The 17,078-nt window shown below is 40.3% G+C and overlaps 1 protein-coding gene across 8 annotated transcripts in view; it reads left to right on the top strand.

Annotated features, from left to right (window-relative positions):
* Positions 1-2,056, top strand: part of SLC18B1 (solute carrier family 18 member B1) — a 108,656-nt gene extending 106,600 nt beyond the window's left edge. For all 8 annotated transcript variants that reach the window (XM_056566566.1, XM_056566568.1, XM_056566563.1 and 5 more), the window contains one exon: positions 1,655-2,056. In XM_056566566.1, coding sequence (XP_056422541.1) covers positions 1,655-1,718 — 64 coding nt within the window. In that variant the 3' untranslated portion in view covers positions 1,719-2,056. The remainder of the gene's footprint in view (positions 1-1,654) is intronic.
* The last annotated feature ends 15,022 nt before the right edge of the window (positions 2,057-17,078 follow it).

Below are 17,078 nucleotides of genomic sequence, written 5' to 3'. Positions count from 1 at the left end.
GCTGTTGTAAAACTACAACTCGCAGCATTTTAGTGTCTGAGCATGATAGGAGTTGCAGTTTTGCAACAGCTGAAGGCACCCTGGTTGGGAAACACTGATCTATACACGGAGCTAGTACTTTATTGCTTCAACATAAGTTCATATCATGTCAATAGAAACTGCAAATTGCTAGTACAAGCATTGAAGACATTACAAACAGGTTGCACCATGGTGTTTATTCATTTTTAATCCTGACGTCACATTGACCTTTAGTCTAATTTATAACATACTATAGTTAAGATGCTGAGCCTGGTTATATGTGCAGTCATTGTAAGTATTCTGGGCAGAGGTCAATAGCATTACTTAGATAAAATAACATGCATACAGATATATGGTAAACTAGCCAAAATGGTGTTTGCTGTGCAGATTTCTATTTTAATGACCAATCTTTCACAAGTCAGTTTCCAGCGCTTATTTAACCTTTTTAGATGCACTTTTTTTTTTCTTTTCTTATATGTGCTGGTGGCTTCTTTTCAGCACACCCAGCTTGTTATCCCTACAAATAATTGATAGTATTGTGACCAAATGGCTCATAATGAATATTGGTTATTATCTGGTATATCAAGTATCATAAGTGCCCAAAGTTAAAATGTGATAAAAAAAAAAAAAAATATGCTTGTTTTGATAATCTGGAATTAAAAGCTTTCTGCTGCAATCATGATGAAAGTCACAGCCAACTGTACATGTAGTGCACTGTGTGCTGGCTGCTAGTGACAGCTGACAGTCTCCATTAGTGACCAGCATCTGCACCAGCTCTAATCTCTGTCCCTGGATGGCATGTTTAATAGCAACCACAGGATGTTGAGAGTTAGAAGCCACATCCTTTCCCTTCTGGCCAGCAATCACCCCTCCCCCTCCCCCCATGTATGAGGTAATCTTACAGTGCTGATCTATAGACATTGCGGCCAGGGGCTTTCTGAAGGCCTCCATGGTTGCCATGATTGCTCCTATTACACTCATAGGGGGAGATTTATCAAAACCTGTCCAGAGGAAAAGTTGCCCAGTTGCCCATAGCGACCAATCAGATCGCTTCTTTCATTTTGCAGAGGCCTTGTTTAAAAATGAAAGAAGGAAGCTGATTGGTTGCTATGGGCAACATTTCCTGTTGGCATGTTTTGATAAATCTCCCCCTATAGACCATAGAGAGTGCATAACAAGAGAAAAGCAAAAAAAAAAAAAAAAAAAGGACTGTACACAATATTTTTGTATTCATACAGTAATATTGCCTCATCCAAATCAAAAAAAAAGTCTAAACTAATCTACACTACAAAATAAGTATAATTTATATTGCTATGTCCAAAGTATTAAAATATGATGGTATTTATTCCACACGGTTAACACCACTTTACTGAGGGTTCCGGGGGGTGCTGCTATGTTATGCGTTCGTGCTGACTATCTGATAAGTATAGGGTCAGCCCATCAGAAGATAGGTGCTGCTGGAAGTGAAGCAACCCTCCCCTTCCCCATCCTTCCCATATGGCACTAAACAAGCAGACTTGGTGCAGACATACAGAGTTGGAGCAACTCGACAGTGAACACATTTAAGTCAGCTGGTTTAATGCTTTTGTATGTAAATAGTTTGACTGGTATCGGTAATATTTTCTTCTCTTGACAGGTCTAGTTCTATGGAAACTAACACTACAGTTGAAGAAAGGGTGCCTCTGCTACAAGAGGAATGATAAAGCCCAGTGAAAATTCAGTTTGTGATTTTTCTGTTCACTTACGTCCTGTGGAATTCCTGTTCTTGTGATAGAATCAACATTTCACTTCTATTTGGCTCAGTAAAGTGACTGAATAATAATAGTAGTGCATTTGCCTGGCAGAGGGTACATAACAGTGCATGCAAGCTGATCGCTTCACTTATTGACACTGTCTTTACCGGGTACTTCCTACTAATGCTAGTTTCTGCAAAAAATTTTCTTAAAATAAAATAATGTTGTCCAAGAATTAGAAAAATCCTGGCATTAGCAATAGAGATGAGCGAACTTACAGTAAATTTGATTTGTCACGAACTTCTCGGCTCAGCAGTTGATGACTTATCCTGCGTAAATTAGTTCAGCTTTCAGGTGCTCCGGTGGGCTGGAAAAGGTGGATACAGTCCTAGGAAAGAGTCTCCTAGGACTGTATCCACCTTTTCCAGCCCACGGGAGCACCTGAAAGCTGAGCTAATTTATGCAGGAAAAGTCATCAACTGCCGAACCGAGAAGTTCGTGACGAATCGAATTTACTGTAAGTTCGCTCATCTCTAATTAGCAACTAAGAGTCCCAAAAATATTTGCTCACCTGTTAAATCCCCCACCATCCTAACACATATGGTCCTTTGGCTCTCCTACTCCTAAAGAAAAAAAAAAAGACTAAGTGTATGTTCACAAGCAAATTTTTTCCTTTTCGAATGATCCGGAATGAGCTCTTATGTCTGTGGTAATTTGCTTCAAACATAAGCATAATCCCATTAACAAATAGGACTTCTCTGGCAGATTCCGCCAGAAGATTGAACACGTTTAATCTTCTGGCGGCATCCAATTCTGCTATGGAACTTCCGTTTGTTTGAACTAAGCAATGGAATTCCCATTGACATCAATGAGAGGGTGCTGCAAGGTGGAATCCGCACCGATTTTCCAGTGTGTGAACAAGGCCCAAACTGAACCACTGCAACATCGCTGGGGAAAAGCTGAGTACTGTACTGTTTATTTATTTTATGTTTTACATTTGCTGCAGTTTTTTTTTTTTCTTTTGTAAACAGATCCGCTGCTAGGGACGTGTTGCCTAATAACCCCAACTGGAAACCTTTCTGTCAGAAATGATATAGACTAAATATTGCTCTTCACTGTTAAGGAGGCAGAAGAGACACAAGCCATGACAGCATTCTCAATCTCTTACAGTAGTATTAATCAATGTTTTTATGTTTGTTTGTTTTTTTCTTTTTTTAAAATAGTTGTTTTTGAAGGTGCTAAAGCAGACTTTGAAGATATAAGCTGAAAAGCTGAATTGTTTTCATAGTACTTAAATTGTCCCTGTCATTTGCAAAAACGTTTATATAATGTAGATAACATATGTATTTTTGTAATAAATATATATATATACACACACACATTGGTTAAAAAAATTTGTATGTTTGGTGAAAAAAATGCTGTCAAGTCCCTGTAGGTATTGTCTGTGTGTCTCATCTGGGACAAAATACAGAAAATGTGGGTTGGACAAGCAGGGCATGTCACAGAGCCTCAATGAACAGAGCCCTGCTTGTTCCCAAAACTTCCTGTATTTTTTGTCTCTACACAGAGACACACAGGCAATAGCTGCAGGGACAAAAATATACACATTTTTAACCAATGAATATTACAAATATACATATAATGTTATTATCTACATTTATCTAAGTTTTTGCAAATGACATTGCCCATTTAAAGCAGAAATGCAAAAAGACACTTTCCAGTTTTAGATTTTGTATCAGATTAAGTTGTATTTAGAAGGACTTTGGCTGAGTTACAGAAGCGCACAGTCCTTCTTACCAATCAGGATCACATACATTGGTAAGAAGGACTGTGCGCTTCTGTAACTCAGCCAATCAGGATCACATTGGCTGATAGTCTCCTCATGAAGCTCCTCCTGAATGTTCTTTTCAGCTAAATTTCAGGAACGGTATACAGCTCCCCAAATCTGTTCTCAAAGTGATATAATGGGAGCTCTTACAACATACTTGGTCTTTTATAGTCATCTTATTAAAATATTATTAAACCTTAAACAAACCTTTTGTCCATTCATTGTCAAGGGTTCTTGTAAGAATTACTTTCACTTTGTGTGGGAAAAAAAATGCTGTTAGCCAGTATATAGAAATAACAAATAAATTGTAAAAGTCCTCAGTTCATATTTTTTAATGGCATGGATGATAACAAATTGCATGCTTTTGAGACTACATAGGTAGTCTTAGTTTTATAATTTCTTTCATTTGGCAGGAGCACTAAAGTCACCATTCTGAAGGGTTATTCTAATAAAACCACACAGGTTTTTAAAAATCTTTTTAAACATGCACACTTTAAGGCTAGATTCATATTTGTGTCTTACATATTATAGCCAAACTGATTACGTTTTCTTTTAAAGGTATATACATTGACATCCATGGTTAAAATTTATTACCGATAATAGATCTGGATATTTATGGTCCCATGTGAAAGACCATTAAGTAACTGCATTACTAATATCAACCCCTTAACAACATAGAACATAAATGTACATTCCAGTGCCCTGGTACTTAATGCACCAGAATGTACATTTACAATCCTATACATGCCGTGTGTTCTGGAACAAAGCTCTCATCATGCGTGGAAGGTCCCAACTGCTAACAGCAGCCAGGGACCCGCTGGTAAATGTGGTTATCAGCGATCTCGCTGATGTCAGACATTAATCCCTCAGATGCAGTGACCATACAGATCACGGCATCTGTGGCAATGCAGGCGTTAAATTGGATGATCAGATCGCCCACGGCGCTGCTAAGGAGATCCAATCCTCCAAAATGGCTCCTGGGGTCTTCTGCTCTGGTCTGAGATCGAGCAGACCAGAGCAGAAAATCGCTGATAATGCTGATCAGTGCTATGCATATGTATAGCAATGAACGTTATGAATGATTGCTATAAATAGTCCCCTATGGGGACATAAAAAGTGTAACAAAAAAAAATAAAAAATTTTAATGTGAAAAATCCTCTCCCTTAATAAAAATGTGTAAAATTTTTTGGTATTGCTGCATGCGTAAATGTTGTAAATTTTGTAAAAAAAAAAGTTTTTTTTTTCAAAAGCAGTACAATAATAGAAAAGTATGTAATTTTTTACCGTAAAGTGTACAGCTTAAAAACAAAACCTTCCAAAATGTGCAAAATTGCAGTTTTCATTTAAAAAAATAATAGTATAATTGGTCACGCAAAAAATAAGCCCTCATATGGGTCTGTGGATGGAAATATAAAAAAGTTCTGATTATTAGAATGTGAGAAGGGGAAAAAATGAAAATGCAAAAATTTTTTTCCTGTGTCCTTAAAGGGGTACTCTGCCCCTAGACATCCCGCGATCTCTCCTGCAACACCCCTGTCATCTGGTGCACGGAGCGAGCTTCGACTCAGGCCCCTGCATCGCCAGTCATCCGTCAAGGAGCGAAGCTCGCTCCGTGCACCAGATGACAGGGGTGCTACAGGAGAGATCGCTGGGGTTCCCAGCGGCGGGACTCCCGCAATCAGACTTCTTATCCCCTATCCTTTGGATGCCTGTGCTAATGGGGCCCATCGGCATATACACTACTTCTTCCCGTAACAGTTAGTTAGCATTTATTTACCTTCTTACAATATTACATATGTACACAGTAGCTCTGCTACTTTTGTGTGGTAATTACGACCTTCAGTTGATATTTCTGGCCATAAGAGAACCCTGTGCACAGGGAACAATAGGCATTAGACATGACACATTTTATAGACTGATGTGGACTGAATATATATAGACTATGTGGCTACAGTCCTAACTGAATATGACGTGACTATTTTCTGTACAAAAAATATAGTATGTACATTACTATTTAGTATTTTTACTGACTTTCTGTATATTAAATTATATACTTCCTAATAATTAGACCTGACTAGACAATAATAGTATATTTTTGACTACTGACCTTTTATGTACAAAAGTGCTTTGTTCACATTATCTAGCAGGCAGTTGGTCTTAAGTAGACCACTGGGACCTGCACAGCACCACCTCTGGAGGGACCCCTGGAAGCTCCGCAGGTACTTCTTCATTAAGGACTGAAGCTTGGACTTGATCCGGGATCAGCTGAACAGGAACTGCCGGTACAGGTGCTGGAGAGGCAGGGACTACTTCTGGAACGCTGGGAGCTGGTATATAAACTGGAGCCAGAGGGAATAGACCAGGAGCTGGTACACTGACTGACTAAAGTTGTGGGGGGGTCAACCCCGGTGTGGGAGGTAAAGAGATAAACGCTGGCTGAGTCGGTAAGAACACAGGGAAGTCGATGGATGGATGTATCCCTTCGCCAGGAACATACTTTTGTGTAGAGTTTGTTATTTATAATGTATGGCATTTTACTTTGTATACGGTCACCATACAGTATGCACATATACTATATTACACATGCCATGCATTTATAGTCATGCTATCGGTATGCTTACATGTACCAGCATAGACAGATGCTCTGCAGTACATGGCTTCATGGTCACTTCCAGCTAGTATACTATTAGTACACGTGGCGCATGGTAGCGTATCTGGCATGTGTCAGTTCTGGTGTAACGGACATGCCACCGTAGCAGGTATACATTATCAGGTATAGTGAGTTTAATGTACATTGAGGGTATAACAAGCTATATGTAATTTATAGTGTCATTATGAAGATAAAAAAAAAAAAATACTCGAAGTTATACGGTTTTACTTTGCATCCGCTCGTGGTTTGCTGTACATACGCTCGTAGCTTTATAAGCTCATAGCTTTCATACTGTACATACACTAGTAGTTATACTGTACTGGCATCGGTACCATTCATACTGTTACATACGCTTGTACCATTCATACTGTATATACACTAGTGGTTGTCGTACTGTACATTCACTTGTACCATATTCTGTACATAAGCTAGTAGTTATACTGTACATATACTCGTAGCTTCTTACGGTTCATACGTTTATAGCTTGCTGTTTATACGTTCATTGCATTTACTGTTCATACAGTTGTAGCTTCTTACTATTCATTGCTTTTACTGTTCATTTGCTCGTAGCGTTATACTGCACATAAGCTCGTGGCTTTCATACTGTATTTACTATACATACGCTCGTAGCTTTATTGTACATTAGCTCGTAGCTTTCATACTGTACATACGCTTGTAGCTTTATTGTTCATTCATCCGTAGCTTTCATATGGTACATACGCACGTAGTTTTATTGTACATTCGCTCGTAGCTTTCATACTGTACACATGGTCATAGCTTTCATACTGCACATATGCTAATAGTTATACTGTACTTACGTTTGTACCATTTATACTGTACATACACTAGGAACATTATACTGTATACACACTTGTGTCCGTTTTGTGAACATAAGCTCGTAGCGTTCACTGTACATTTGCTTGTAGTATTTTCTGTCATACATGGTATTCCTGTAAGTAACAATCCACTGTACATATTTTATACTGCACATTTGCTTTTAGCATTTATATATACATAGCATTCTTACCCTTCGTACTGCATATTCTCATAGCACTTATACTGTATATGCGTTAATTCTTGGCGTTATGATACACACGGTTGTAGTTTACTTCATCATAGGTTTACTTTGCGCATATGTGTGTAGCTTCACAACTATGTCCATTGCGTTCATTCTTACCTAGTATACGTTTCATAGTGCTTACATGTTCATAGCATGCATTTTTTTTGCAGTCATACCATCATATTGTGTATGATTGTGGCTTTTATTCTGTGTGTAAATTCGTGTATACATAGCATATACCGCCATAGCATCTATTCCGGACATTTGTTCATAGGATTATACTGGGCATAGGTTTCATAGCTTACATTTTGTGTGTACATTCATTGTAATTATTTCATGTTTTTAGTAGATTTACCATTCCTATTTTACAACATATTTTATGTGCATGTTCATAGCAGTTTATCAGGTTGTAGGTCATAGCATGGCATTATGCTCATACTTGCAGTGCTTATATCGTGCACAGTATATCTCATATGCACGGTTAGGATTTAGGTCAGGTATACAGTTGCGGCTCTATGTCATGCAGTTGGTCATAGCTTCGCACCCATGTATACTTCCATAGAAGTTATCATGTATAGGTTCTCAGCAGTTTCTATATGAGTCTAGCTGAAGCTGGGTCTGACTGAGTCTAGCTGAAGCTGGGTCTGTATTCTAAAGTGTGGTATTATTAAGTGTTACATTTGAGAAGTTTTATAAGCAGAAGTTCATGTGCTAAGTATACTGTGGATCATTGTTTTCCAAACAGGGTGTCTCCAGCGGTTGCATAGCCCTTGCATTTTTTTTTTTTTTTTTTCCTCCTGTCTGTAGCACACCTGGGGGAGGGGTTAATTGATTAACTGCTCTCAGGTGTATAAAACTAACTGGGAAACTCTGTGAGCCCTGCTCTGACTGAGTCTAGCTGAAGCTGGGTCTGTATTCTAAAGTGTGGTATTATTAAGTGTTACATTTGAGAAGTTTTATAAGCAGAAGTTCATGTGCTAAGTATACTGTGGATCATTGTTTTCCAAACAGGGTGTCTCCAGCGGTTGCATAGCCCTTGCATTTTTTTTTTTTTTTTTTTTCCTCCTGTCTGTAGCACACCTGGGGGAGGGGTTAATTGATTAACTGCTCTCAGGTGTATAAAACTAACTGGGAAACTCTGTGAGCCCTGCTCTGACTGAGTCTAGCTGAAGCTGGGTCTGTATTCTAAAGTGTGGTATTATTAAGTGTTACATTTGAGAAGTTTTATAAGCAGAAGTTCATGTGCTAAGTATACTGTGGATCATTGTTTTCCAAACAGGGTGTCTCCAGCGGTTGCATAGCCCTTGCATTTTTTTTTTTTCCTCCTGTCTGTAGCACACCTGGGGGAGGGGTTAATTGATTAACTGCTCTCAGGTGTATAAAACTAACTAGGAAACTCTGTGAGCCCTGCTCTGACTGAGTCTAGCTGAAGCTGGGTCTGTATTCTAAAGTGTGGTATTATTAAGTGTTACATTTGAGAAGTTTTATAAGCAGAAGTTTAGAAAGCAGGAGTTGTAAGCAGGACCCACTGTAACTGTAAGTATTACACTCCCTTGATAAAAGTAGTTTTTCTTAATAGTTAATAACAGCTGTTTGTCACCAAGGATATGGACAGCAGGATTGGAGGTTTTCTTCAGTGCACATTGTGCCACATGTATACATCTCTGGAGCAGCAGCTTCAGGGTGAATACCGCTGTGACAAATGTGAGCATGTTGCCCACCTGGAAGCTCGTATTAGAGATCTAGAGGAGCAAAATGCAACATTGAGGGCGATTGACAATCTTACAGAGCAAGCAGTTAGTGGGGTAGAAATGGAGGTTGGAGAAACTAGCCAGGAGGCCCAAGTAGGGAGCTGGGTTAATGTAGTTAGAGGGACTGGAAAGGGGGCAAGGAAAAGGAAGGTCACTTCTGCTTCTGATCTCCCAAGTAAAATTGCCAAGTTGGGCGATGATGCGAGGGCCTCAGTATCAGAGATGGCAACCCTAGTGGATACTGGTCTCCCTAACAGCCGGGGGAACAGCTCAACTAGTAGTGTGGGGGATGGTAACGCAGGTAGGCCAAGACAGTTAGTTGTGGTAGGGGACTCTATAATCAGGAAGACGGATAGAATAATTTGTCGCCAAAACCACCTCAACCGAATGGTTTGCTGTCTCCCTGGTGCCAGGGTTCGGCATGTGGTGGAAAGGGTGGACAAATTACTAGGGGGGGCTGGGGATGACCCAGCTGTCGTGGTCCATGTGGGAACCAATGACAGAATACATGGTAGGTGGAGGTCCTTGAAGAATAATTACAAGGAACTAGGTGCCAAGCTGAAGGGAAGGACCTCTAAGGTTGTGTTCTCTGGAATACTTCCTGTGCCATGCGCATCGCAGGAAAGACAGCGGGAGCTTAGGGAGTTAAATGCATGGCTTAAGTCGTGGTGTGAGGGGGAAGGGTTTGGGTTTTTAGAGCACTGGGCTGACTTTTCATTGGGGTACAAACTCTATTCTACGGATAATTTGCACCTGAATGGAAGGGGGTCTGCTGTGCTGGGGGAGAGAATCCTGGAAGGGGTGGCTGAGTATTTAAACTAGGTGAGTGGGGGGAGGATAATAAAGCAAAGAGAGCAGACAGTGGGATGGATAGGTTAGAGAGGGGTCAGGACATAATGGCGGGTGGAGAGGAGTTCTGTGGGGGGAGGTTAAGAACAGTGGATAAGGAGATTCATGCGTTACAAACCAGCTGTAAAAATAAATGTAGCCCGAAAAATTGTAATCCCAATAATTCAAAAAATTCCATTAGCCCCAATAACTCAATAACTACAATAAGCCCCATTAACTCAAAAAATACCGTTAGCCCCAATAACTTAAATAACAACGTTAGACGCAATAACTCAAAAAATCCCATTAGCCCCAATAACTTAAATAGTACAATTAGCCCTTATAACTCAAAAAATGACATTAACCCCAATAACTCTGAAAATCCCATTAGTGAGACTATATGTGTAAAACTTAATGGAAATGTAAAGTGTATGTTCACAAATGCCAGAAGCCTAGCAAATAAAATGGGGGAGCTTGAGGCCTTGATACTGGAGGAACAAATTGATATAGTTGGGGTCACTGAGACATGGCTGGACTCCTCGCATGACTGGGCTGTTAATCTGCAGGGGTTTACATTGTTTCCCAAGGATAGAATGAACAGAAAAGGTGGTGGAGTCTGTCTGTATGTAAGAAGTGGTATGAAAGTCAGTGTGAACGATGCCATAGTGTGTGATGATTCTGAGAAGGTGGAATCACTGTGGGTAGAATTACAAAAGGAGGGAAATACTGAAAAAATAATATTTGGTGTAATTTACAGACCCCCTAATATCACTGAAGAGATAGAAGGTCGGCTGTATAAACAAATAGAGAGGGCCGCCCGGGCAGGTACAGTGGTAATAATGGGAGATTTTAACTATCCAGATATAGATTGGGGCCGGGGGTTGGTTAAAACTACAAAGGGGAGAAAATTCCTAAATTTATTGCAGGATAATTTTATGGGCCAGTTTGTGGAGGACCCAACAAGAAGTGATGCCTTGTTGGATCTGATCATTTCCAACAACGCAGAGCTGGTTGGTAATGTAACTGTGAGGGAAAACCTTGGTAATAGCGACCACAATATAGTTACTTTTGACTTAAAATGTAGAAAACAAAGACAGGCGGGGAAGGCAAAAACATATAACTTTAAAAAGGCAAACTTCCCTGGGTTGAGGGCTGCACTACAGGACATAGACTGGGGGGAGGTGTTCTCAAATGCTGATGCAGAAGGTAAATGGGACATCTTTAAATCAACTCTAAATAACTATACAGCTAAATATATACCAAAGGGGAACAAATATAAACGATTAAAACTAAATCCTACATGGCTGACAAATGAGGTTAAAAGAGCAATAAACAACAAAAAAATTGCCTTCAAAAAATACAAATCTGATGGGTCAGCTATAACATTTAAACAGTACAAGGAGCTTAATAAAATCTGTAAAAATGTAATAAAAACAGCAAAAATTCAAAATGAGAGACAGGTGGCCAAAGAAAGCAAAACTAATCCTAAATATTTTTTTAGATATATAAATACAAAAAAACCAAGGACAGAGCATGTAGGACCCCTTAATAATGATAATGGGGAGGTTGTCACGGGCGATCAAGAGAAGGCGGAGCTACTGAATGGGTTCTTTAGTTCTGTATATACTATGGAAGAAGGAGCTGACATTGGTCAGGTCAGTGCTGGTAACACATCATATAATGTATTGAACTGGCTTAATGTAGAGATGGTACAAGGTAAGTTAAGTAAAGTAAATGTAAGCAAATCTCCAGGGCCGGATGGACTACACCCAAGAGTTCTTAGAGAGGTAAGTTCAGTAATATCTGTACCCTTGTTCATGATATTTAGAGATTCTCTGGTGTCTGGTATTGTGCCAAGGGACTGGCGCAAGGCTAATGTGGTACCAATCTTCAAGAAGGGCTCTAGGTCTTCGCCAGGCAATTATAGACCGGTAAGTCTAACGTGCATTGTGGGTAAATTGTTTGAAGGACTTATAAGGGATTACATACAGGAATACATAGGGGATAATAGTATTATAAGTGATAGCCAGCATGGGTTTACTAAGGATAGAAGTTGTCAAACCAATCTAATTTGCTTTTATGAAGAGGTGAGTAGAAGCCTTGACAGAGGAATGGCTGTGGATATAGTGTTTCTGGATTTTGCCAAAGCGTTTGATACTGTCCCTCACAGACATCTGACAGGTAAGTTAAGGTCCTTGGGCTTGGAAACTTTAGTTTGTAACTGGATTGATCACTGGCTCATGGATCGTACCCAGAGAGTGGTGGTAAATGATTCGTACTCTGATTGGTCCCCGGTTATTAGTGGTGTACCCCAAGGTTCAGTACTGGGCCCGCTGCTGTTTAATTTATTTATCAATGATATAGAGGATGGTATTAACAGCTCTGTTTCTATCTTTGCAGATGACACCAAGCTTTGTAGCACGGTACAGTCTATAGAGGATGTGCATAAGTTACAAGATGACTTGGATAGACTAAGTGTCTGGGCATCCACTTGGCAAATGAGGTTCAATGTGGATAAATGTAAAGTTATGCATCTGGGTACTAATAACCTGCATGCGTCGTATGTCTTAGGGGGGATTAAACTGGCAGAGTCACTGGTAGAGAAGGATCTGGGTGTACTTGTAGATCACAGACTACAAAATAGCATGCAATGTCAGGCTGTTGCTTCCAAAGCCGGCAGGATATTGTCATGTATAAAAAGAGGCATGGACTCGAGGGGCAGGGACATAATACTCCCCCTTTATAAAGCATTGGTACGGCCTCACCTGGAATATGCTGTTCAGTTTTGGTCGCCTGTTCATAAAAGGGACACTGCGGAGTTGGAAAGGGTGCAGAGACGCGCGACTAAACTAATATGGGGCATGGAACATCTTAGCTATGAGGAGCGATTAAAGGAGTTACAATTGTTTAGTCTTGAGAAGAGACGTTTAAGGGGGGATATGATAAACGTATATAAGTATATTAATGGCCCATACAAAAAATATGGAGAAAAACTGTTCCAGGTTAAACCCCCCCAAAGGACGAGGGGGCACTCCCTCCGTCTGGAGAAGAAAAAGTTTAGTCTCAAGGGGCGACACACCTTCTTTACCATGAGAACTGTGAACTTATGGAACAGTCTACCTCAGGAACTGGTCACAGCAGGAAAAATTAACAGCTTTAAAACAGGATTAGATACATTCCTGGAACAAAATAACATTAATGCTTATGAAGAAATATAAAATCCCATCCCTTCCCCAATATCGCGCCACACCCCTACCCCTTAATTCCCTGGTTGAACTTGATGGACATATGTCTTTTTTCGACCGTACTAACTATGAATTTGGTCATGTCATTTACTCATACACGATCATAGCATTTACATTGTGTATACATTTATAGCAGTTATTGTTATGTTCATAGCATTTATATTGTGTATTCCTTCTCAGCATTCACCGTGTGCGTATGCTCATAGTGTCTATAATGTGAATATGAGTACTTTTGTGCATATTTTTAATAGCTAATAGTTCATACATGTTTATATAGATTTTTTGGCGAATCTCTTAAAGCGTGTATACAGTGCATAGCTGTTAGCGAGTATAACTCATTGCATTTGGTGTGTTTATGGTTCGTTGCATTTGTAGTGTCTGTTCGGTTCATAGCTTTGGTAATGACTATACGGTTCATAGCATTTAGCATTTATATGGTTTATAGTATTATGATGTGGAGAAGGTTCATAGGGTACACATCTGTAGGGAAAATACACTGCTTCGTTTGTTGTTACTGACACGTCTTCAGAGCAATAATATAACGACACATAGGTGGTTGATTACCCTTCATACCAGCCACACCTGCAGGGGGGGGTGTACACTGCATACTTGTTACTGACACGTCTTTAGAGCAACAACATCACAACACACAGGTCACTACACTGCTGTACCGGCCATTCGTTTCTACAGCTGATATGCCACACATAAGTTGCTATAGTATTTGTACCACATTTTAGTCCCTAATTCAGTATTACGGTCATATGTTAGCATTTGTATCCTGACATCTTATATTTAGCCTCTACCTTTTTAAACTTTTTTCCAAGGGCATGCACTAAGTTATTGTTGCAGACACGTCTACAGCACGATAACATCATGACACATAAGTGGTTGTTTCCCATCATAGCTGCCATGTCTGCAGGGGGTTGCACTGCATAGTTTACTGACACGTCTTTAGAGCAACAACATCACAACACATAGGGGTTGTATACCCTCCATACCTGCCACGTCTGCAGGAGGATACACTGCGTAGTGGTTGTTACTGACACGTCTTCAGAGCAACAACATCGCGACACGTAGGTGGTTGTATACCCGTTTTATACCTGGCACGTCTGCAGGGGGAGGCACTGCGCAGTTGTTGTTACTGGCACATCTTCAGAGCAACATCATGACACATAGGTGGTTGTATACCTCTCATACCTGCCATGTCTGTAGGCACAAGGGTTACCCAAAGACCTGTCACATATGCAGGCTCAATGGTTACGCAAGACCTGTCACATTTACAGGCACAATGGTTACCCAAAGACCTGTCACATCTACAGGCTTGACTGTTGCAGAAAGACCTGTCATGTCTACAGGCACGATGGTTGCAGAAAGACTTCCTGCCTACAGGTACGATGGTCATGTTAAAACCTGTCACGTCTACAGGCATGATGGCGATGAAGGGATCGGTCATCCGCAGAGGGAGTTACTCCTGAGATCAGTTTGTCTGAAGCTTGGCAGTTAAGGTATGATTTATTTGAGTGTAGTTTATTTCAGGCGACATGGCGCTACAAGGTTGTCACCAAAGGTCTGTCATGTAGTTTTGTTATTGTGTCTAATTTGCTAACAGGTTTTTTTTTCCTCTTAATAGCAGGGATTTCGATAAGTTTCGTGTCATACTTGACCGGTATCTAGCGATTTTATTCTTGCCATGGGGTCATCATAGGTAAGTATGTAAAAGATGTATGTGTTAGCTAGTATGTCAGCCTGGTCCTGTTTCAGTGTCGGCATGTTTCTCCCAGAATGGGTGTGACCCATAGCTCTGCAGTACTAGGTATCGATCAATAGGACAGTTAGTTTGCAGATTCTACTTCTGTCTCTCAAGCCACAGTCTAAATATGGGTTTTTGTTAGTCGTTGGGGTATTGGTTTGTGGTTCTGTGTTCTATTATTTATCCTGCATGGTGAATTTTTTGCCCTCTAAAGGCGTGCCCTCCATTCGCAGTTATGGGCACAAATCTGACTGATAGGTATGCATGTATCGTTGTAATCACGAGCACAAATGTGAAGCCCTGAGCACAAGTGTTAAGCCTATTAGGCTGTATTTGTGCGAGGGCGTGGATATCTTCCACACCCCCCCCTGCACTTCTATGTGGGGCATTAAGGAGTGGTGGGGGTGTATAACTGCCCTGTACCTACTGGTGGTGCGTTGCTTACCGTTTTACAGCCCCCTCCCAACCCTCCCTTTTTTTCAATTTTTCCATTACAGGGTATGCCCTCTAAAGGGATGCCCTCCGTTCTTGCTTATGGGCACAAATCTGACCGCTTCAAGTTTAAAGGGGTTATCCACCATAAGGTGATTTTAGTACGTACCTGGCAGGCAGTAATGGACATGCTTAGGAAGGATCAAGAAACAGAGAAACATAGAATGTGTCAGCCCATCTAGTCTGCCCAATAATCTGAATCCTATCAATAGTCCCTGGCCCTATCTTATATGAAGGATAGCCTTATGCTTATCCCATGCATTTTTAAACTCCTTCACTGTATTTGCAGCTACCACTTCTGAAGGAAGGCTATTCCATGCATCCACTACTCAGTAGATAGTATTCCATGCATCCACTTCTCAGTAAAGTAATACTTCCTGATATTACTTTTAAACCTTTGCCCCTGTAATTTAAAACTATGTCCTCTTGTGGTAGTTTTTCTTTTTTTAAATATGCTCTCCTCCTTTACTGTGTTGATTCCCTTTTATGTATTTTAAAGACTCTATCATATCGCCTCTGTCTCTTCTTTCTTCCAAGCGATACATGTTAAGGTCCTTTAACCTTTCCTGGTAAGTTTTGTCCTGCAATCCATGTACTAGTTTAGTAGCTCTTCCCCGAAATTTCTCTAGAGTATCTATATCCTTCTGGAGATACGGCCTCCAGTACTGCGCACAATACTCCAAGTGAGGTCTCACCAGTGTTCTGTACAGAGGCATGAGCACTTCTCTCTTTCTACTGCTTATACCTTTCCCTATACAACCAAGCATTCTGCTAATGTTTCCTGCTGCTATATTACATTGTCTTCCTACCTTTTAAGTCTTCTGAAATAATTACTCCTAAATCCCTCTCCTCAGATACTGAGATTAGGACTTTGTCAAATATTCTATATTCTGCCCAAGGGTTTTTATGCCCCAGGTGCATTATCTTGCACTTTTCCACATTAAATTTCAGTTGCCAGAGTTCTGACCATTCTTCTAGTTTGCCTAAATCCTATTCCATTTGGCGGATCCCTCCAGGAACATCAACCCTGTTACATATCTTTGTGTCATCAGCAAAAAGACATTCCTTACCATTGAGAGCTTTTGCAATATCACTAATGAAGATATTAAACAATATTGGTCCCAGTACAGATCCCTGAGGTATCCCACTGGTAACAAGACCTTGCTCTGAATATTCTCCATTGACTACAACACTCTGTTGTCTGTCACTTAGCCACTGCCTAATCCACTCAACAATATGGGAGTCCAAGCTCAATGACTGTAGTTTATTGATAAGTCTTCTATGTGGGACAGTGTCAAAAGCCTTACTAAAATCTAGATATGCAGTGTCTACTGCCCCTCCGCCATCTATTATTTTAGTCACCCAGTCAAAAAAAATCAATAAGATTTGTTTGACATGATCTCCCTGAAGTAAACCCATGTTGTTTTTCATCTTGCAATCCATGGGATTTTAGATGTTCCACAACCCTATCCTTTAGTAGGGTTTCCATTAATTTCCCCACTATTGATGTCAGACTTGCTGGCCTATAGTTGCTTGATCTGCGCACGTCTTGGGGCTAAATGGCTATGTTGTCAGATTATCATAATACTGTGGCTAGCTTTTTATGAACCGGTATTTCCTGTTTGACTTTTCTTTTTTTTTTACCACAAATCCCACAATTCCATTTTCCTCCCTCCCACACATGAGCCCCCCCCCACCCCATTGAAACATAAATGAGTTGCAT

Source organism: Hyla sarda, chromosome 3 (genome assembly GCF_029499605.1).
Source record: "Hyla sarda isolate aHylSar1 chromosome 3, aHylSar1.hap1, whole genome shotgun sequence".
In the NCBI taxonomy this organism is placed as follows: domain Eukaryota; kingdom Metazoa; phylum Chordata; class Amphibia; order Anura; family Hylidae; genus Hyla; species Hyla sarda.
This window is presented reverse-complemented; position numbering and strand designations above follow the sequence as displayed.